Source organism: Poeciliopsis prolifica, unplaced genomic scaffold (assembly GCF_027474105.1).
Source record: "Poeciliopsis prolifica strain line A6 unplaced genomic scaffold, Auburn_PproV2 SCAFFOLD001, whole genome shotgun sequence".
In the NCBI taxonomy this organism is placed as follows: domain Eukaryota; kingdom Metazoa; phylum Chordata; class Actinopteri; order Cyprinodontiformes; family Poeciliidae; genus Poeciliopsis; species Poeciliopsis prolifica.
This window is the reverse complement of record NW_026562376.1, coordinates 2,181,336-2,204,782: the sequence shown is the minus strand read 5'-3', so window position 1 is coordinate 2,204,782 and position 23,447 is coordinate 2,181,336. Positions and strand designations below refer to the sequence as shown.

General features: G+C 40.4%; 1 protein-coding gene across 3 annotated transcripts in view; it reads left to right on the top strand.

The window, feature by feature from the left end:
• Positions 1 to 1,923: 1,923 nt before the first annotated feature.
• hipk2 (homeodomain interacting protein kinase 2) overlaps positions 1,924 to 23,447 on the top strand; it is an 87,364-nt gene continuing 65,840 nt past the window's right edge. For 2 of the 3 annotated variants that reach the window (XM_055027888.1, XM_055027881.1), the window contains exons 1-2: positions 1,964 to 2,403; positions 21,956 to 23,075. In XM_055027888.1, the coding sequence (XP_054883863.1) occupies positions 2,385 to 2,403; positions 21,956 to 23,075 (1,139 nt within the window). In that variant the 5' untranslated portion in view covers positions 1,964 to 2,384. Of the gene's footprint in view, positions 2,404 to 21,955; positions 23,076 to 23,447 lie in introns of all 3 variants that reach the window. The other variant, XM_055027873.1, reaches the window with a different exon arrangement.

Below are 23,447 nucleotides of genomic sequence, written 5' to 3'. Positions count from 1 at the left end.
CTACAAACATGGCCTGTGTTTGTTTTTATTCAGAGTTTCAGTGATTCTTGAGAAGTCCTATGGACAAAGCACAACATCTGAATAAAATATTTTTTTTCACATATTTGACTAAACTAAATTGGGCCATGTGAGCAAAACAATGTATATTTTCCTGGTGTTTGCTGAATATTTTTTATTTTAAACTTTGCAGTAGGTGGATGGTGTCTTTAAAATCCCTTGTTCTGGAGCAGAACTCAATACATTATAATAGTTTAAAACAAATAAAGAAATACTAAGATGATAATGTTAAATGTCACTGGGAGCCTGCACCTTAGCATCTTTACATTTTCAAAACATTGTCATATTTGTTTGCAAAAGCTTGAAGAATAATTAAAAAAATTAGGAAAAATTTAAACCCATTTGACTCACTTCTCAATAATCACTGATTTATTCCTTTTTTTTGTCAAGTTATTAAAATGCAACTTATTAATACATTTACTCGTTTTTTTCTAAAGGAAGAAAACAGATCAAATCAAAACATGAAAGTCAAAAGACACTATTTGTGCAGAAAACATGTCATTATGAGGCCAGTTTTACTGAAAATGTGTCAGAAATGTTGAATAGCCTATTTCAGAAATTAATCCAACACAAACTGAAAGATTTAAACTGAAAATATAAAATGATCTTATGCTGAAAACAAATTGAAGTCTTTTATTATGACTATAAATTCAGTAGAAAAGCTGGGCACAGTTTGTTTTCATGGGTTTTTATTACCGTCTATTCATTTTGAAGCTTCGTTTCATGTGTTTAAAACACCATAATTAAAAACAAAACTAGAATAAAAAATTTTGACCCTGGACATTAATTACATTGTTGTGTTTTAGAAAAGCTCTATGATCTGCATAAAATGGAATAGAATAAGTGCAAAGTTTGTGCTGTGTTTCTGGGATGCAGTGAAGTATTTGATGAGTTTCTGTTCAGTTCGTCTTGCAGACATGAGGAGCCTGCAAGCTGAAATGTGTGGCCCGGTTCGTCATGAGGGCCGAAGCCGCTGTGCTGCTAACGAGTCGAGCTGACATGTTTCATTTAGAGCTCGGTGAGAGCAGGATGGCTGCTAAATGACAGATTACTCACATTTGTGTGAGCCCATGTAATCCGATTCCAGTCCATTCTGTGTAAATCTCGTGTCGTCATACAGAGGAGCGCTCCAGCCTCTGCGCAGGCGCGACCAAACGCACACAGAGTCATCGATCACAGCCACTTTGCACCATGAACAAATAACATTAAAACACCGGGACGGCGTTACAGCCGGCAGATTTACTGACCTGTTGTGATGTAAAAATGTATCACATTTGTGACAAAACCGCTCAGGTAACTGAAGGTGTAGCTAAAAATAGCAGAATTTAAATGACTGTTAGATAACAGATTGCTTCTATTTTTGTTGCCTCTTGTTGTTTTTGTTTAATTTAATGGATTATTTAAAATATTGTCCCTGTGTTTTACTAAGATTAAATAGCACCGATGTGATTCAAACCTGAATTTGACATCATTTTATTATAAGATGATATTATGTAAACCCTGAACATGTCTTCAGTCAAAGGCTTCTTCAAATTGAACGTAACACAGACTGCTACAGGAGCGCCTTTAAAAGTATTATTACACTTAAATTTGAGTTGAACTTTTAAGTATTTGGATTGAACCTGTCTCTGTTATGTGGCAGTTTGTATTGGTTTAATTACGCATTTCTTCATAATTTGTTATTTTTCTTGTAGAAAACCTTGAGATTACGTTTATTGTGAATTATAATTAATAACTAAGAAGAATTAAACCATACATGAGCTTTGATTAATACATTTTTATTCTAACATTAATCTTTCAATATAAAGCAGGTAATTTTCATACTGTTTTGTGTTTTTTCTATTTCATGTCCCATTTGAGGCTCGGATGGTGATGCCTCCCTCCGCCTGCATCGATGCGCTCGACATTCGACTCTCTCCCTGCCCACCAAACTCGCTGCGCTCGGATCACTGCTGCAACTTTTGCAGAGACTCCTCACTCCACAGACATGTCGCACAATAGCTGAAGTAAAGCTGTCATCGCGGCTCTCCATTCGGGCCAAATTACGCCGCAGGTGAGGATCTCCGGACGCGCAGCCCGGTCGCTCCTTGGCCCTTTCCTCGCATCGGACCCCTGCTTTTTATTTTTTTCCTTCTTTCTTTCTTTTTTTTTTTTTAAACCGGCCTGGATATGAATTATGAGCATTTTGTCCACTAATGAACCGGGCCAGTGATGCAGGAGACCGCGGCGACCCTCTCATCAGTGTTTCAAGATGGCAGATTTTTATTGAGTTTTGATCAGAAAGCTCGCTTTATTCTTTGCCATGAATAACAGGAATCCTTGCACCGATGGCCCCTGTATACGAAGGTAAGGGTTTTTCCCCAGTGGAGATGTGCTGCTTTCATTCTGTGCGGCTGGAGCCCGTCGGTAGGGACAAACGAAATGCAGCTCAGGGAGAAAAAAAATCACACAATTCTGCTAAAGCATCTCATCATTCATCATATTTTCTAAACCGAACCCAGATAGGCTGATGAAAGCAAACAGTTCAGGTCCTTAGAGCTGAAGGGAGCCTGGCTGCTGCTCAGTCACATTGTGGTCAAATCGCGCTGATGAGGCACCAAATCACCCAGAACAAGCAAAAAAATACAACAAACTGTCTGTGAGAAACGATGTTCGGTCCTCATGTTGCGTCCTGGTGGGAATTTTATCCCAGCTTTAAGGGAAGGAGAGCGGGTCGGAGCCGATCGGTCCCGGTCGCGTCTGTTTTCAGTCCCAGCCTTACTCCTGCATTACATTATATCCCAACAAATGCAAAAAATCTGCACGACTTTTCTCGTTTTTTTAGGATGCAATGTTTCATGGATGCATGTGTCTATTTGTTTAAAGTGAATGTCTAACGGAAGGTGTCGATATGGCTGCAGCATCGCGGCTGGAACTAATGCGTTTGAGTCGCTGAATTAGATGCTGTCATGGGGGAGATTTTTTATGCGTTCGGGCAAAATCACACATTTACGCAGCATCTGTTTCGATATGAATGATGTATTTTGTAAAAAGTGGGTGATAATTAAAGCAATGCGGTGCAGATTGTTTCGTGCATGAATGAGTCCAGCTGCAAGACATGAAACTGCATGAACAAACAGGATATAATGTGCACATTCCAAAGTCTGTACAGTGTTTCATGTAGTTTCAGCTTTCTGTTCAGAAGTCTTTATCGATGCTCTCTTGGCAGAAAATATTGATTGTATGAGGAAACTGAGTTCTACGCGCTGATGCAAACTGAAGAGTAGTACATGCAAATAATGAGGCTTGATGCTTCCCATATTTATTTTGGAGCAGGCTCGTGTTTAATTTGTGTTTACTCTATAGTCCCTCTGCTGGTGTTAAAGGGAAGCCCGACCTTCCCTATTCATGAATACCATTAGGAAAGAGAGGAACTCAGCAGCAGTTCTTTAATACACGTTAAATCGTCCCAACAGAATGAAGATTCACGACTGAAAGTGAATCCTTGTAGGTATATTTATGGTATGTGAAATGGAGCTATAGAAAGCAGAGGTTGGGACTCTTTCTTCAGTGGTGTTTTGTCCCCGCAGTAATTTTCTAGTGATTTTTCATTAGGGGTGTCGAAGCTTCGAGGCAAACCTCTGCTGGTGCTTTGACATGAAAAGGAAAGTTGAAATGAGACTCCTATGCAAAAAGGTAATTAGTGTAAATTACATTCCCCGATTTCTCCTTTCACCATGGAGAGGAGGAGACGGGAAGAGAAAGAGACAGCAGGGGGAATTAATTACCCTGCCTGTCCTCCTCGGCATTAGAGAGGCTGTTATGGAGAACAGCCATGGAAATGACCAAAGTCTCCGGTGGAAAATAGGTTTGAGGATGGGATGGGGGGCTCACATAAAACGGGACCGACTATTATAGCAATTACTCACCCTGGGCTACAGGGTAACTAATAACTCAAATCTATATGATTAACTGCTTCCTTTGATTGTTTAAAAATGGCTGAGAAGCAAAAATATTCCTGCAACAAGCGTGGCTATCGCCTTCCTGCTGGATTCTCGTCTGGGATTTCCCCCATTGAGCTCAATTTCTTCGGTAGAATTTCAACGGAGCCAATCAGCGAACAGCAGGAGGAGTTATGAAGATGTTCTGCACAATGGCTTGAAAATAGAAATTTGAAAAAAAATTGAAGAAAAATCATAATTTTTCTTAAAAAACATTAGAAACATCCCTATACCACGGCGCTGCCAATCTCTATTTTCTCTAAGATTCTTTCATCAATGACTTTCTTGTCACTTTTCTGTAAACTATAGATTGGTGAAATGCACAACCAGTTGTTGTCATGGTAACGGACCATCCCACCTGAGCTGTTGATCTCTGCAGCTCTTCAAACGTCAACTTGAACAAGACAATTCTTACTACTTTACATTATGACAACATCATACTGTCTACATCTCACTGAGACTTTAGCACTTTAAACCTGGAAACGTTCTTCAGGTGAGAAGGCCGACTTTGTAACTGTCTTTTTGTGTCTCTGAAGGTGCAGGTCCGAGTCCGATTTCTGTTATAACTGAAGCCTGCCAGTTTTGGTTTTGCCAGACCAAAACTGAATGATGGATCAAGGGGAGTGAAAACATTTGCGACGTTAACATCAGATCAGCCGTATTTCCGTGAGAAGCTTGAAAGCATTCATGGTTTGCGCTCCGTTGGGTTTGTATTCTTGGCTGGACTTTTTGGTGACGTGTTTGTGTTCGGGTCCCCCGGCTGCGACAGACGGCCGTCAGGCAGACCTGCTGGCAGGAAGGGGAGGCTCGCGGTGCGATCGCCCTGGGATCAAACCGACGCCTTGATGGATGTCTGATGCGTGGAGAGGGTCCAGCAGCCTCCAGCTGTGGAGAAGCTAATATTCAGACACAAACCCAGCCGCTCGCCCAGCAGCCCTTCTGCTTGGCCAGATATGAATGTTGTTGTGTTCTCATGCATGCATGGGCATATGTCTCTATCTGTCTGAGTCCCTATACAAGCAGGAGGATTAGACAGCTGCAGAACTGGGCAGCGTTTGCAGATCTGCCTCTCACTATTTCAGAGTGGCTTCATTCATTCCCACCTGGTAAAAAAGCAGGCGGAGAATGAGTCAGGAGCTGCCGCTGATGGCTGTTGGTGGTGACGGCCGCGCAGCATCACAGGCAGCTTAATGATTTATCCATGCACACAGCCATTATGTGTTAATGCGACTTCGAATTACCTCGTGGTTTCCGAGAACAGAGAACGCGCTGCGCTCCGGTTCGGAGAGTCGATCTGAAGCAGCAACTTTTCCCAGACTCTCTCCCGCCCCTCTTTGCCTCATGCTTGTTTTGAGCAGCGTGATTGATATCTTCCTTGCTGACTCCAAGGCTGCAGCCTTTTTAGCTTTGATTAGAATTGCAGGAAAAAAAACCCTGGGGGCCGAGTGGGGCCACAGCGAGGCCACACGCCGAGGCAGGGAATGCATCGCAGGGTCTCTCTTCCTGACCGTTATGACAAGCAGGGTGGTGTGTTTAGCTCTTCAGTGTCCACAGTAAGGAAACACACACACACGGGGGAGGATAACTCAATGGTTAATATGAGATGGGCTGATAGACACCAGGCAGGAAACATTATAGGTTCAAACGAGGACGTTTATCTCTTTCCTGTTAAACTTGCACTTTGTGTTACATCAATGTTAGAGATTATTTGAAAACTTCAAAAAGTGGCTCAGTTTTAATATTGAAGAACAATTACTCGTTTCACTGGCTGATTGTTTCACTTGCAACATGGGAAAATGTCTCATTATAACTAAAATAATCTCCCAGTGGACCTATTTTTTTTTAATTTTATTAAATTTTTCACTGAAAACAAGCTCCTATATCTGAAAAGTTACTTAAAAGTTAGTTTTATGATGAATTATTTTTATTCAGCCAAATTTGACATGTTACGAGTGCAAAAATTTTATCTAAATCATGCCGTAGCATCTAATGATGATGATAAACTTTATAAAAACGCAGTAGCTCAAACATAAATGTCACCGTTTGTTGCTCTGTACCAGATTATAGCATAAGCTAATTCCAAGCTACAGGTTATAACATAGATATTCACACAAACAAACAAACTGAGCACCACAGGTTACTTCCTGCTCTCTCTCTCTCACTCATACAGTTAATATATCTGATCAGTTTTTAACACAAAAGCTTCAGCTTCTCTAATCAACAATCATTTCTGCTTCAAAATACTAAAGATCAGGGAAAACGAGAACAGCTCACGAGGAAACTGGATATAGAAGGAAATGTTACGTCACTAGTTGGATATCGTTTTGGATATTTAAAATAAATCAATAATTATTGAATCACTTAGATTGTGATGCGTTTTCCAGCCGTATTGCCCACTTGGTTGCTAGAGAAGCTAAACTGAATAAATGTGGTTAGTTGAGCCGTCATAAGGGGCGTCCTGCGTTCGTCAGCGCTCTGAAATAGCTCACAGGTGTGATTTCAGGACTCTGGAAGCAGATGGGTGTTAGTCGGGGGGTTAGGGCTCAAAGCTTGATCCAGATCTAAAATGACAGGTTAGTAAAGGTCAGTCCAGCATGTATGAGCAGAGCAGCTCATGTTTTAGATGCAACTTTAAAATGTTCCCCTCATGGGAAGATATTATTTTATTTTATTATTTTTTCAAAGTGGGGATGAGAGAGAAGGAGCCTCAAACCCGTCAGCTGCTTTGACGAAGCGTTTCCGTGTTGCCTGTCAAGCGTGTGCGACGTTCCTTTTCTTCCCCCTGCCGTTTTGTTTTGTTTCAGAACAGCTGCTTCTGATTCCAACTCTTAAATTAAGAATCTGTGTGGGATCTCTAATTTGCTTTGAGTTGCAAAAATAAAAAAATAAACATGGTTTTCTGAAATGCTTGCTTGAAATAAAACTTTCTTTTGAAGGGAACCTATTATTTAAAACTCCCATTTTGCACATTTTTGTTCTTCTATTTGAGTCTAAAGGCGCCTCTAAAAACAAGCCAAGCATGAACTTGTTGCTGTTTTCTGGCAATAAGTTTTTTGGTAACTGGAACAGGAACCGTTTTAAAAAATACAAAACCACAGGCACTGCCCGTTACCTAGCAACCCAAGCTGATCTCCAGCATGTTTGGTCAGCTGGTTTTGTATGTATGTGCTGTACAATGGCTGCTGGAAAAAACAGCCATGATGTACCATCCAGTAACGACCTGCTGAATTCTTGTTGGTTGTGCAGGAGGATCCACTTCTGCTTTTCAAAGATACATGGTTGTATACTGGCACATCCGTTTGAAGTCGTTTTCATGTGGGGGTCCTGGCCTTCAGCTGCTTACTTGGATTTAATGTGACAGGACTTCCTAAAACACCTCATTCTGAAATCTCATCATCTAAGAATGACTTTGTTCAGAGCCTGTAATGAACATCTTTTGCGTAGCCTATAGATCTATCCTAACCTGTTAAAGTAAGTGTAATAGCTCACCTTATCGGCTGACATAGCTGGTTATTGACTGAAACTTTAAGAAGTTAGAGCTGTCCTGCTCTGCGGCGAGCGCAGCTAGCTCTTATTGTTTGTTGGACGGCTGTGCAGAGCCTCTGTACCTTATGACAGATCCTTTGCTTTGATCTAGCATGAGAGCGACGGTTCAAACAAAGGTTCACATTTTACCACTTTTCCTCACAGCGCAGGCTGAATGAGGCCCTTTGTTAACTTCCCCGTTAGGCGGTAATTACACAGGGATTCCTCCTGCATAGACGCTCTGCTTCATACACCCAGGCTCATTTTTCATGCATGTGAACTATATTGCACGCGGGAGATTGAAAACGATCAGCATTTTGCTCGTTTCTCCTCCCAACCCCCCATATCCACCTCTTATCTCGTCTCCCATCCCGTCTGTTGATAAGCCGAGAGGCCATTGGCCGGCACACATGGAGTCCATGTGACACTTCAGCAACAGCCCGACGGCCAGATTGGAAGCCCCCATGCACGTTTCAGTGTGTTTGTGTGTGTGTTAAAATGAGGGCTGGCTACTGTAGCTTTATTGTTCTCTCTAATCAAGACCCCCACTCCCAGGCCCTCCAGGACGGTAATTTCCTCCCAAACCAAACCACCAGCCAGTTTTTAGTGCATGTTGTCCCGGATCGTAATCCCATTATTGCTGGTTTTGTCCCGTCATCTCCAGTCCGTTTTGACGTTCCTATCTCTGCAGCAGAGTTTTTACCAGCCGCTCATTTTGCCTTTCAGCTCGGCACAGCGCAGATTTTCACTTCTGATCTTTTTCCCATGATGCTGCTTAATAGATCATTTGAACAGAATTTGAATCAGGTGAAATTGTTTTTAACAGAACAGATTTACAGACAGAGCAAATGTACATATTCTTTGTATAGTTTTGACTTAATTACCTTGCTAGATATTCAGCCAATGCCCAAGTATCCCCAACAATTAATCAATTACAAATTTAGATGATGATTATTTCAATAATGATTAATACAATTAATCATTGCAGCCAATTTTCTTCACTCATTTATTGAAAAACAGCTCAGGCTGAGTCTGATATCCACCTACATCGTGCTCGCTTGTGTGTACTTATACATTTCAACTATAAGTACATAAAAAAGGCAGAACAAAAAAATAAAAGTTTTTTTCCTTTTTGCAAATATGCAGGCAGTAATTTTACAAAAGAGGGAGACCAGGCTGAATCTGATGATCTCTGACTGTTTTATGTTCATCAGAAAGAGGTAATAATCTGAACAGACTGTGTCCAGGATGTGTGGGGTCTGCAGGAATGTCAGCTGCCCTTTTCCTGACTCTAAACTTGTACGGGTAGGACAATGTGCATGCCACACTTTTAAGAATCCAGGGAAATGTGCTGCTTTGTGTTGCTTTATCACACAAATTCCAGTAAAAAAAGGTTAAAATTTGCTGTGGTAACATGACAAAATGTTGAAAAATTTTTAATCAAGCCATTCATAACCTGGGTAGGCGGGTTTTTGCAGACAGATATTAAAGCAGAGAGGAACTGAAGAAACTGGTGAGATTATGAGACTCAGGTTGGTGTTTCTAACTTTTTAATCTTCCATGTTCCCTGACAAACACACCTCTGAACTTTACCTCCCCCGCCGCTCCATCCTGGTCATGGAGGAGGAGTGGAGCGTCGGGCGGCTGCTTGCGGCCCCTTCACAGATGGCTGCAGGTACAGCGCCACGCTTGGCCGATAACCAAAGGACTTCAAAGCTCAGACGAGCACTGAAGCCATTTCTGTCCAGACCCAGGAGGCAGAAAGAGCAAAAGACGAGAAGCGGCGCAGTCAAAAGAGTCAAAAGGCGTGGAATTGAGCAGCTTCTTTATGCCTTATATTGGAAACACTCATTTTTCAAACTTTTAACATAAAGTTTAGAGATGGATATCCTATGTAGGTGTTGCTGTTATATTTGTTATATTGTTATAACAAATATTTGCTGGTATTATATTCAGTATTGCTTCTCTGCAGTTAAACACCTTACAGTCCTGTGCTGCATCATTGTCTCTTGTTCAAGCAAAGGTTCTGGAAGACAGAAAAACTCTGAAATTTTGAAATGAATCTAAAAAAAAATTTACTCTGAAAAGTCAAAAATGTTGTAGAAAAAAATCTGAAACATTGAGATTGATCTTAAAAATGTTCTAGAAAAGTTGAGAAAATGTTTAAGTTTGAAAAATTAAAAAAAATGCTAGAAAAATACTCAGGAATGTTGAGATTGATCTCAGAAAATGTCCCAAAATATACAATAAATTTAATGTTTACAGGAAAAGAGTAGAATGGTAACGGGGCTTTTTACTCGGCTGAAGTTTGTTTTGGGCCAGATAAAGGAAGGAGAAACCATCTTTTAGATCCAGTCGTCACTTCAAAGCGCCGCGGCGGTTCTGATCCGAGCCCGGCTCTCAGCCTGACGGACGCAGAGGGAAAATAGCAGCGAGATGAGGAGTGACAAAGCTGGGAAGAGGAAGGCAGAAACAGAAGAAGGGAGGCATTGGAGCCGGGGCCGAGAGATGAATACCTTCATCTGGGGGCCCATTAGCCCCCAGCGGTGCAGTCAGAGGTCAGGGGTCATGGCGGTTGGGGTTGGAGGCGGTTGTCATGGTGCTGGCAGAGTCGTTTGGGGGTTGAGGTTCTCTTACCTTTTCTAGCTCAACCTGTACCTTCTCCTAGCGTTTGCATTAGATAAGCTAGCTTTAGAAACAGGCAGAATATCACTTTATCTGCAGAACTGAGTAAACAACGTCAGCTGAGTTTTCTTCTCTGAGCTTCAGCGAGGAGAAGACAACAGGTGAGTGTTTCTGCTCTGATGCCTTATTTAAGTGTTGGTCTCTCGAGCAGATTAACGTCGTCCATAATGTTAAAAAAACACAATTCACAATCCATTAGACAAGAAATAAAATAAAAATCACACATGAATAAGCTTGTTCATGCAATAAGTCATAAAAAACACAGCAGGGATGTAAACATTTTCAAATTTGCATGACTTTTGAATATCAGTTGTAGGCCGTGGAAAATTAGTCCAAAGTCCCACAAATGGCCCTCGGGCCACACTTTGGACACTTAGTTTAGTTTAGATTCAGAAACTCTTTTTGGAGTTAACGTGAATCCTGATTACTTGGTTGAAGTAAAACGGTTTATGCAGAAGGTTTTTCTGTTTTTATGCAGAAGGTTTTTCTGTTTTTATGTTATCTATTTCTAGGGATCCACTGCATGTTTCAATGGAAGAGCTTTAAATTTTCAGCCTCTTGTTTCTTTTAGACAAGCTAACAATTTTTATTATTTAAAATTGCTTTCAATAAAAATGTTGCAGCATTTTTTAGCTAATGTAAGCTGCCTCTCCAAATTTGGACTGAGATCCATAATATTTTCTTGGAAAGTGTTCATTTAAAAGTCCTTTGAGATTTTAGTTAATTTACATTGTCATACTTAATTCATGCATTAGCTGTTAGGTGAGGAACAGGTAGCAGACATTTCTAAGTGCAAGTGCAATAAAAAGGCTCAGAGATAAATAGATAAATAAATGCCGCAGCTTTTTCAAGCTTATCTTTTCCTCAGTTTTACGTTCATAAAAACATGTAGAGCTTTCAGGCAGCAGAGGAGCTCATTTTATTCATTTTATGGGTGAATATTTTCCATTTCCACATAAAGAATAACTGTTTAGCTTGTAAATAAATTCCCAATGGAAACATGAGGAAAGATTTTAAAGATTCATAACACAAAGTTTGCATTGAATGTGATGAAGTTTGTTCTGTTTTACAGTGGACAGTAGAAATCCATTCTGGTTGTCAGACATGCTGCTGGCTTCGGCCTCCATGCCCAGTTTAGCAGGATTTACTCTAAAGGAAGAAGCTTTTAGCAGAACTTCGCTCCAGAAATTCTGAACTGTCCCTTTAAGGATTTATTTTTTTACTGACTTGCCCATGCGTCTCTTTCCGTCTGATCCGTTTCAACACTTCTCAGCTCCCATAAGACTGTGACTTTAAAAACAGCTCAGATCTTAGCAACAGATCTAAATTGGGAAATTCTCCAAGCAGAAAAAGAAAAGTTTATTATTATGTACATAATTACAGAACACAGCTCTCATTATTCAGTTGAAATTGTTCCTGATAGCAGTCGTTCAGATATGTGTGCATGGCAGATGGTCAGCGTAGCCGCTCCCCTGCCTGTTTGTGCTGCTGTTGGGGACGGAGGACATTGTAAATATAATCAGCTAAACCCATAGTTTTCATGCTGATTCAGACGGAGGAGGCTGAGTCGGCCAGATTTATTTATTACTTCGGCCCATCAGCCATGTTTGAGACACAGTCAGCGGGATCACAGCACATATACCCTGCAAAATTGTGGAGTGTTTGTACATGGCAGGGATCTCACCATCAGAGGAAATCTGAAGCCAGAGTAAAACATTTTATTAAACATGAATATTAATGAGTCACCTGCAGAATGAAAATGTTGAGGCGGAAGAAAAGGTTTAGATGAGTCGCCTTCATAGCCTTTCAGCTCCAAATTCACTCTTTCCTGAGAAATATCACTCACTCTTACCGTCTGCGTCGGCCATGATTGTTTCTGACGAGAGAAACGACTGGATCACAACGTCTAGAAGAACAGGATCACGTCAAGACTGTTTATTCTTACAGCAGAGGAGCGATGGGATCGCTGTGTGAATGCAGCTGTTTGATGATACAGGAAGTGATGTCATCGCCGTGCATGATCGATCCGCTGCCGCTGAGCTCTGCTGCTGTTGGGGTTCAGCTCTGGGTTTCGTTTGGGTGAGGTTGTGGTTGTGTTTAGTGGCAGCTTCAGAGAGTTGCTGTAAATTAGGAAAGACACAAACATGTTATATCTGGTGACACTGAACTTGTTAAGCAAGCTTCATTCCACCTGTTTCTGTTCGATAGCAATGCTGCAGGTTCAATCCCCATATCTGGAAATTCACCAATGTCCCGTTTTCTTCATCTAAATTGTTTCTTCAGTTTTATTCTCAGATTCAGTCACTTCAGTTCAAGAGAAGGAGGTTAAATTTCAGTGAAAATGGATTTGAATGTCTCATCAATCAGAAAAAGTTGTTTTTATTCAAAGCTTTGATTTTTAAAGGGATTTTCCCTGTAGGAGTTTATGAAAACTAAAAATGTTTTTATTTTACAGACTTCGACTAGGCCACTGCAAAACCTGGTAGTTTTGGTCAATTTGTTTTGATTCTTCAGTTTATTTGAGAAGATCTGAATTCATGGTTACAAAAATTACAGCAATTCAACCCAGACCATCATACTGCCACCACCTTGCTTCACTGACTTGCTGTGGTACATTTACAGTTAGCAGAGTTAGCAGAATACACAGCTTTCAAAAACAATCAAGATCATCAAGACATCTTTATGAAAAACAGAAATGTATGTTCAAGGTTTAAGAAAAAAATTATACAAAAATGTTTCTTGTTTTCTTTTCTGTAAATTTAAGCCTGCTTCATGTAGTAAGAAAGTTTCTGCTTGAATGATTCTTGGTTCTAGTTTTAGAAATAATCAGACCTCAGTGTGGCTTAACAAACTGAACTCGTATTTCCAGATAATTTGGTAAATAAACTTCAATGCCTGTTTTATCAGAAATGTTTAAGCTTTTTCCACGCTGGGCCCAGTTGGATGGATAATTAACATTTCTTTCCAAAATGAATTAATCTAAAACATTTAAGGTGAGATAATCCTTCTTTATAATGACAGGAAGTGGACAAAACAAATGAAAGGAAACAGTGAAAACAATGAAAAAATAACTGAATAAAAAACAGTGTAGAAAAAACACAATTAGCTGAACATTGGGATCATTTAGTCTCATTTTGTGTTTGATGCGGTTTTGTCCTGAGCTGACTGACGTGCCATTATTTTGAAAACCTCAGCCGGCACCAAATAAGGTGCCGGCTGAGGTTCACATTAGGACTAAAAACTCAGCACAGTGGCTTCATTACAGCTCCTCACTCGACCAGATCCACACAGAAATCGGTTCACCATCACTCAGCTTCCCTCCCTCCGTTCTGCTGAGCCTCTGTTGTGTTTGTTTGTTTTTTGCTGTTGGGTTATTGTTTTTTATTTGTGGTTCTCGTGTTGATCTCGGTGCGGCCCGTTGAGTTCGGCCGTCATTGTGAGTCCTAATGGCAACAGAAGGGTGTTTCTCTCTGTGTGTAAATGATAAGCTGCTTATCGTGTGTGTAAGCATGAAAACTTCAGCAAAAACAGATTTCTCTAGCTCTGCCTCAGTCTAAGGCACTTTTCCCCACTTTCTCCTCCTCTCCAATTTGAATTATTTAAACTTTGAACTTTCTGAAGCTCCATCCGGTATCGTGTGTGTAAGCATTACATCCACTGCATGCAGTGGATGTAATGCAGTCAGTTAACAGGTGGTTTATGGTCGTTCATGCTTTCTGTGCGGTTTCCACATGTTTCGTTCAAAGTTTCCTCCTGCACAGCTGCTGCAAAAACAACAATTATTTTTATTTTAACTCAATTTATCTCAAGTGGCCACATGTTGGACATCCCTGGATTATATTATGATGTCTGCCTTTCAAAAACTTCTCATCGTCAGAATGGAAATGATCTCATTTTAATTTATTATGCAGTTAATTGATTGTTGTGACAGGGTTACCAACACCTGCCTTTTTCAGTATGCATCATTGTGTTTGAATAAACCACAAATATGTTATGACACATAAATGCGACCTTCAGGAAAACAGTTGCATGTCTACACATTATTTCACCAATCAAATCAAAGCAGTTTTTATTTTTTTACTGCCAAATTACATCAGTAGACCTATATTTATGGATTTTTTTAAATTGATCCACACAGCTGTTTATTCTCATTGCTGCTCCTATGAACCTTATTTTGATCCTTTGCTGCTCATTTTAACTGAGTGAGGAGGAACTTTGTGGTGAAGCCCAGGGAAGCAGCAGCTGGTTAGGCTGACCTGGCAGCGTAAACACCGGCCATGTTTTTCCTCACTCCAGCCGTTTTATGGCCACATTTACGATGTGAATAGCACCCTCCTTATCGACTGACAGTTGTCCGATGGTAGCTACTCCTTTTTGCTTTTTTTTTTTTTTTTTGCACCGGTGCAACACAAATGTTAGCTTTGAAACATCGGTGCTCAAATCAATATGAGAGAGTTAGTATTGCTTTTTTATATGCACGGATATTTCTGCACCTGCAGCTTGTGAGTTTCTGCCTTCGCATGTGGATCGTAGCAAACGCTGAGTAATTATGTTATCTCACAGCTAACACAGCAGCTTATATATTGGGTTTGCTTCCAGGAATGGGGAGAGTTAAGGGAGTGTCACATTTACAGCTAACAGGAGCCGTGCTTAAACTCAAATTTACCACTCGGTTGCTTCTTTTTGCAAAAGAACGGATAGAAAAACAGATCCAAGTGGAGCAAAGAGCAGCAGCCTGCGTGACAGTTTCTCACCAGCATGTCTGATGCATTGCCCCATAAACAAGCAGTGATGAAAGAGCTAAAAAACAGCCAGGATGGTCAATATTAGCCTCCAGAGAAGAGAGAGGAGGGAGTTTGGAGCTCCCTTCCAGAGGACAGACAGCCTGAGCTGTTCATTATGGACAAAACGTTCCTCCTTAGAAACGACTTCAGACTCCTTTAAGTGTTTTCTCTGCCTGTGGAAATGCCTGATTTAACTGAGACACAAGTTTTAGAGATGAAGTAGAAGTATTGATCTGTATTTTGGAGGAACCTTTCACCACAAAATCAAGAAAGACTTTTCTTTTTCAAAAAATGTTAATCATTTGGAAATGAATTTTGTGTCATTTTATGTTTGTGACATGAGTTGGTGTTAAAATCCACTGGAAGTACAAAAACGTTTTGCATAAATGGGCTGTGACATCACACGGTGATTCATTTAATTAAATTAAATTCAGATTATTTTTGCAGCATCAATACTCAACAAGTTGTTTAACAAAAAAAAGTCAATTCAATCATAAATACATTTTAGTTTATTAAGTTCAGTTTATTATTAAAATTATTGAGTCATTGACTGGACAGCCTTATATGGAACATGCATGTTGCGACAGTGGAGAGAAAAAAATCCCCTTTAACAGGAAGAAACGTCCATCAGAACCAGAACCAGAACCAGAACCTGGCTCATTACAAGGAGCCTTACGCCATGAACGACCTGAGGTTTGAGAAGACAGAAATACAAACTGAAGAACTGAACCAGGAGAACTTTCTACGTTCATAAAAAGTAAAAAGTTCAGAGCAGGAGAGAGATAACGATTAGTTAATGGCAGCAGCATCTCGACCGATTCCCTCCTCCTGACAGCCAAACAGAACGCCAGACCGGATGGAGCTTCAGAAAGTTCAAAGTTTAAATAATTCAAATTGGAGAGGAGGAGAAAGTGGGGAAAAGTGCCTTAGACTGAGGCAGAGCTAGAGAAATCTGTTTTTGCTGAAGTTTTCATGGTTTCTGGATTTTATCTTGAAAACATCTCAGCTGCTGCTTGGTTTATGTTTTGTGTTAATAAATAAAGTTGCTTTATAATGTCCACTGAAAGATGACACGAGTCGACTTTCCCCAAAAACCAATTCTGTGTGCTAATCCTAGCATTGTCCTGAACAAAGCTCAAATAAACGAATTTGCTGTTTGTTCTGTGACACAAATCAAACTTTTGCCCTGAAGAATCTTTTCACAGATAGAAACGTTTTGTGAGGCTATGATTGCTGACATACAGTTACCTAAAAAATAAATATTTCTTATTGTCACATTTGTCGTTATCACAATAGTAGCACAAAATATTGTAATAAAACTTCATATCGCCCACCAGCTCGTGTCTAACTGTAGTCACCACATTTACTGACTTTTCAGAAAAAAAAAATTATATCAGCCACAATCAGAAGAGTAAAGTTTTTAAAGACTGTTGATCGACCAGAAAACTACAATCTGTGCAGCTCTAGTTTATGCATTCTATACTTTCCATTTATTCCACTCTCTGTGGCAGCTATTAGGTGTGCTTTGTTTATTTTTTTTACTTTTGTGATACCAGTTTAGCACATATATATGGAGAAATTTTTCTGCCATAGTCCAGAGACTTTGTGTGAGAAGTTTTGAGAAGAAAGACATGAAGTCCGGCTTTCAAAATAAAAATATAAACAGAAGTATTACATGTTTTGAGAACAAAAGACATTAAATCCTGCTTTCAGACTTCTTTCTGCTCTTGGATTATGACACTAAAATTCCCCCATACATATTCTGCAAGTGTTAAAATCCTCACAGACCTACATTGTGCATCAGGTGAGATCTGGGTCGGTTCTCTTCAAGCTTTGTGGTGCAGAAAGCAAAGCGTGCATGAAAACAGGAGCAAAGGGTGAGATAATGCTTTGTCTAGACAGTCAGAGGTCATTTCATTACCCAACGTTTTGGACCAACCCCCCTTTTCCTCCAAGCCTGATGACGCTCCGACCTACACTAAGAGAGACGGGGTCATTAGAGTATTTCCTTCGGTGTCCGCAGCCATTCAGCCTCAAGAAGTTGTTTAAATATATCTAAGCCTGGAGACACTGAACAGACTGGAGTCTGGCGTCTCCCAGGTGATTGCTGATGTTCCTACATTCGATCTCTTCTGGTTGTCGACGGAACATTGAACAGTTCCTCTGGTGAAACAGTTATACATCGTTCTGCTTCTCAAACTGCAAATTGCTCTGATTTCTGTGGCAATTTTGTTCATTTTTATGACTATTTTTGCTCACTTTGCATATTTAGTGGCGTCTGAAGCTGTTCTCAGTGCTGCTCTCGCTGTCAGGAACTTAATATAGATGAGTTTAATAAAAGACGGCAAACAGAAGCCGTCAGCGGCCATTCATGACCTCCCTGTTCGTCTCCGTTCTCCTCCCCTCCCTCACCCTTACTATCCACGCTGATCCTCCCCAAAAAGGAGATTAACCAACCCCTGACAGAGAAGTAATCTCTCTGAAAACATTGTCTATTATCATTTCAACATGCTGCTTCCCTACGCAGTGAACTGCCTCTCTGGTATGCTTAATTGCAGTGTGTGGGACTCACAATGCTCCTTTAGGTATGCTAAATGGAAAACCTTGGTTACTGAAGGCGTTCCAACATTGTAAAAGTGCAACAATGGATCTTTGGAGTTCAGAAATTCAAGCATAGATTTCAGATCGCACGGAGGGTTTGAGATCATAAATATGTTGGAACTGTAAGTTTGGTGAAGATGGATTCATGAGAACCGGAGCTCTGTTTCCAACAAACTATAATTGGCTCCATTGTTGCCTGTGAATGTTGTCATGAGATAACATTCCACCCATCTGACCTCTTACAGTTGGTTCATTTAATTACTTATCTGTGTTCTGCACCAGGCTTTCAAACTGCTGCTGGAAACCTTTAACTTTTCTCTCAAAGCTGAATTTCCAGTTCAGTCATGGTCATTTTCTTTAATTGTGGAGGAAAATTTAAAATCGACTGACCAATGGCACCTCATCCAAAAACAAGTGACTGAAGAAGTCTATGGCGCTCCTTCAGTGACAGACTGTTGCATACGATGTGCACAAAGGAGCATTTTATGAGATCCTTCCTCTCAGTAGATGTAAAACTTTATCACCATAAATGTTCATTTCCACTGTTATTTTTAGTTTTCACATTTTAAATGTAACTCAATCAATCAAGTTTCAGTCAAGTTTATTTTTATAGCACATTTCAGCAACAAGGCAGATCAAAGTGTTTTATAACTTAACACACAAAAAATACAAAATTGTAGCCAACAGTTGTCAAGTGGTATCGTTACACATTATATTATGTTTCAAAAGCAATTCTAAGCAGCTGGGCTTTTGGTCTAGACTTAAAGGTTCTCAGTGTTTCAGCTGTTTTGCAGTTTTCTGTTAGTTTGTTCTGTTTCTGGAAAATTTGGTAGTTGATGACTGACACCCAAATCAACTTTTTATGCTGATAAACTGTCTAAATCAGTTATTTAGGATTCTGTCTCTTTCGTGTAAATCTTTTCAATTCCTTCAATATTTTGCTTTATGGCCAGAGGATATCCATAAAGTGCCTTAAAGCTATCCTGCAGCTTCAATGTTTCAGAAAGAGCATGAGTTAAAGAGACAGAGGTCCAATTTCAAGGCATTAAATTACAAAGTCAAATTTCTTTATTGTCATATTTGACATTTATAGCATTTTTATAGTAATGTAGTTACTTGATTGTGCTATAAAATCAAACTATGTGCCTGTAAAATATGTAATACTACTTCAAGAGATTTCTGATGGTTATTATCAATACTTTTTGCTCTTTAAAAACATTTTTGATCTTGATTTGGCCTGAAATGAAAAAGAGCTTGAGACCTCTGCTGTACAGTATTTTATTCTTTATTCTGTTTTTATATATTTTCATTTGAACTACTTGCTTTAACTTGCTTTCTATTTCTGTTTAATATGACGCCTATCGGTCACAGTTCTTTGCACCTGCATAGGTGAGCATCTCTCTGACCGCGGGTCAATGAGTGACCAGAGCTGAGCAGGAATTTGTTTGCAAAGATTGGCTAACCTCATAAAACCAGAGCCATCCATAATGACCCTGGCAGTTTCCAAACCGGCCGTCCGTCACTCTGCGCCTGCGATTATCCTCCCGGCGCGCTCAGTCACACCGTTCTCTGACGCAAACCATCATTCAAATTATTTTTAGCGTTAAAGTCCAGGCGCAGGAATCGGTAATCCAAGGAGTGACATCTGGCCTTCAGGGCTTATGTGATTAGCAGAGAGCCTTGACCCTAATAGCCCTGCGGACGTTCTTCACTGCTTCTCTGGAGGAGTCAGACGGCGCTGCGCAGACGTGTCGATTTCATGGAAAGAGCCGACAGAAAGCATGAAGAAGGTCTAATTTAAAGCGCCCTCATTTATAAAGCACCTTCAGTCCTGCTACATTCGACACCTGAAGAATCACTGGAGTCAAACTACAAAACACAAAATCTTTTAAAATATTCTGGTGCAAATATCATAGTAAATTTGATTCAGATTCACTTTATTTGTCAAATAAAATATAATTTTATATTATAATTCAATATTTTAATAGCACATAATCTGAGTTCATCATTAAATTCATTCCATATTTTCACACCAGAAACACATCGAGACTTTACTTTTCTCTTTATTGTGTTCAAATATGAACAAACCTCATAAATTAGATTTACTCTGCCTTAATTTCAATAGTTTCTAAATTCCAGAAAGATGATTCTTTCAAAGCTTTATGCATTATTTCTAGTATTTTTGTGCTAAATGTTAAGTTATTACTTTGAATAAATTGTTTATTAGTTGGTTCATGGGATCAACTGTATTTATAAGCATAAAGCCTTTTTTGTAACTTATCAAATATGTCTTGTTGTTTTGTTTGCATTTTCCTCATATTCCTCATAAATAGGACATATCCAAGAAGCCTTTTACATTTATTAAACATTTTATTTCTCCAATGTTCCCATGATGTTTGCTATTTTATTTCTAATAGGAGTCGTCCAACTGTTGATGTCCAAACAATTTTTTGTTTGGAAAAAGAAAAGACATATGAGCTTGTTTTAAGTTCATGCTTTCTTAATACTGATTTTAAAAAGTACAAGTTCCACTGGGAGATTATTTTACTTGACTTTTTTCACATGTTGTATGTGGAACTAGAACTTTTTCATCATTAAATAATTATTGACTTAAACCAAGCTCCTATAACTTGCTGGAAAGTTACCTGTAAGTTAGTTTTGCACTGAAAAATACTTGGTGCAAATGTTTTTTTGCAGTGTGGGCCAAACTATAAATAAGAAATTCAAAATGCAGGAGGAAGAAAGGTCAGCAGTGGCAAAATAAAACAATTGAATCAAAGTGTAGAGGAGGGCAGCAGCTTCCTGCTCAATTAATCATCATCAACAGTGAAAAGGCTAAAAATGACTTCCTCAGGCGGCACAATGGAGCCCAACTATTACAACTGTTGTCCTATTTTGGAAGAACTATGGCTGTTCAATTATTTGTGAAAGCAAAAAAAGGTTCCCAATGGCTAATTTCTCCTCCAGAAAACAGAATTTGAAGGCTATTTACTTGAGTATTGTGGGAACAGGGGAGAAACTCTTCATTTCAGGTCTCCATGCAGAAGCCTTGGATAATCGTTTATGTGTTGTAATAATAATTTCTGTGTTACAAAGGAATCTGTTTGCAGAAAACAGAGTGAGATAAAGGAAGGGACTATTTTGGGCAGCTGTTTGCTTGGAGAAGCTCTTGCTTATTCTGAGGCAACTCGTTCCCAGGAGTTCAGCCTCGCTGCTCGCTTCTGCTTTTGTTTTGTTGTTTTCAGGATCTCTTGCTTGTTCAAGAGTTCATTGGCCCTTCTTCTTGTTTTACAGTTTCTTTCTCCACCTCCTCTTAAGTGAGTAATTGTGTACCAATAATTGCCTCTGGAGGGCTGGGAGGATCAGAAAAACACGATTCCTTCAAAGCTGCATTTGTCAAACCTGTTTTTTCTGGTTTTATTTTGTGCTGCTGAGCTTCAGTGGAATGTCCAATGAAAAGCTCTTCTTGTAGTTTTCACAAGTCTGCAGATGGGAAGAAAGGGGAAAAGGCATTTCCTCTGCAGGACCCGGTGGTTTGCATGAGCAATATTTAATCTAAATCTGCTACTTCTTAAAGCAGCTGAACAATCTGAAGAACTTCCTGACTGAATCTCAAGTTGTTTCACTTGCAAATACCAGTATTTCTAACATTATATGAATGTTAGAAAGAGTTTCTTGTGGACACATATTGTTGAAAAAAATACAACAATATGTTTAATTTTTTTGAGGAAGTAAAGCAAAATGGTGAATTATAAGGGAAATAATGCAAAGTTTGTTTTTTGTTTTTGTGCAGAAATCTGAGAAGTGTGGCAAGGGTGAACAGAAATGCTAGCCACACTTTTCAGATTGTTTGCTAATAATTTGGTAAAAGTGATTTATCTGACTTTGGTGCACTGGAAGAGTCAGTTAAATATATAAATATTTCTATACATTAAGGTTATTAGTACAGCACATTTGAGCAACAAGGCAGCTTAAAATGCTTAACATCATAAAAACACTAGAAAAAAAAACAACAAAACAGAGAAACCAGTGACTAACATTCCATTTTGTCGAGTGCCATCATCAAAATGGTCAATACACATCATATATGTTGATCAATGTTTCATTGATTAGTAATCAGAAGCAAATCTTAGGAGGTTTTAGCCTTAATTTAAAGCTACTCAATTTTTCAGTTTTTTGGAAGTTTGAAATAAATGAATATTTCTCTGTGTTTCAGTGACCTGCTCCGACCTCAAGCTGCTTTTCGTTAAAGCTCGTAGCTGCTGCTCCTGTTTCTGATTCCTAACTTCTACGCCTTCATTTTGTTTCCCCCTCTTTTTGCAGGAATGGCCTCGCAAGTGCAAGTGTTCTCCCCTCACACTCTCCAGTCAAGTGCCTTCTTTAGCGTAAAGAAACTGAAGGTGGAGCAGAGCTGTAACTGGGATATGACAGGGTACGGCACGCATAGCAAAGTCTACAACAGCAGCAAGAACGTGTCGGCCACCGGTGGCGCTCCTCTAGGCCTCAGCGGCTCCGCCCTGCCCTACGAGCAGACCCTGATCTTCCCGGCCAGCACTGGCCACATCGTGGTCGCCTCGGCCAGCAGCACCTCGGGGGCCGTCAGCTCTCTGCTGGGCAGCAGCGGTGGAGACAGCGGCAGTGGTAGTGGCGGCGGCGGAGTCCACAACCTGACGCGGCGCAGCACGGTGAGCCTCCTGGACACCTACCAGCGATGCGGGCTTAAGCGCAAGAGTGAAGAGCTCGACAACAACAGCAGCGTGCAGATCATTGAGGAGCACGGCCCACCCATGATCCAGAACGGCGGAACCAGCGGAGCCACGGCGGCCACAGCGGCCACCGCCACCTCCACGGCCACATCCAAGAACAGCGGCTCCAACAACGAGGGGGACTACCAGCTGGTGCAGCACGAGGTGCTCTGCTCCATGACCAACACCTATGAAGTCTTGGAGTTCTTGGGGAGGGGGACCTTTGGTCAGGTGGTTAAGTGTTGGAAGAGGGGAACCAATGAGATAGTGGCCATCAAGATCCTAAAAAACCACCCATCGTACGCGCGGCAGGGTCAGATCGAGGTCAGCATCCTGGCGCGCCTCAGCACAGAGAGCGCAGACGACTACAACTTTGTGAGAGCCTATGAGTGCTTCCAGCACAAGAACCACACGTGCCTGGTGTTTGAGATGTTGGAGCAGAACCTGTATGACTTCCTCAAGCAGAACAAGTTCAGCCCGCTGCCGCTCAAGTACATCAGACCGGTGCTCCAGCAGGTCGCCACGGCGCTGATGAAGCTGAAGAGCCTGGGGCTGATCCATGCCGACCTGAAGCCGGAGAACATCATGCTGGTGGATCCTTCGCGTCAGCCCTACAGAGTCAAAGTCATTGACTTTGGTTCAGCCAGCCACGTGTCCAAAGCTGTGTGCTCCACCTACCTGCAGAGCAGATACTACAGGTAAGAGCCTCAGAGACCCGAGACGCTGCCTCGCAAAAGTATTCATGATACTTCAGCCTTTATCACAAACAGTATTTATATTTTATTGGGATTTTACATTATTGAGCAACACAAAATATTCAGACAAACTATTCTGCTTTAGTTTTAAATCTATCAGAAGATGCAGAAAAGAAAAAAAGTTACCGTAGTTTATTTGTTCCTGATGGTTGTGTTTATATTGTTTTTTGTTTTAGTGGAAATGTTTTCATTGTTGGGCTGATTAATAACCATTTAGATTCGCTGCTGCTTAAATTGTTTCTGCATTCCAGCTTTGTGTTTTCCTCATATTTACTGCGTTTGTTAAACCCTTATTTAATCCTAAGCAGGCCAGTA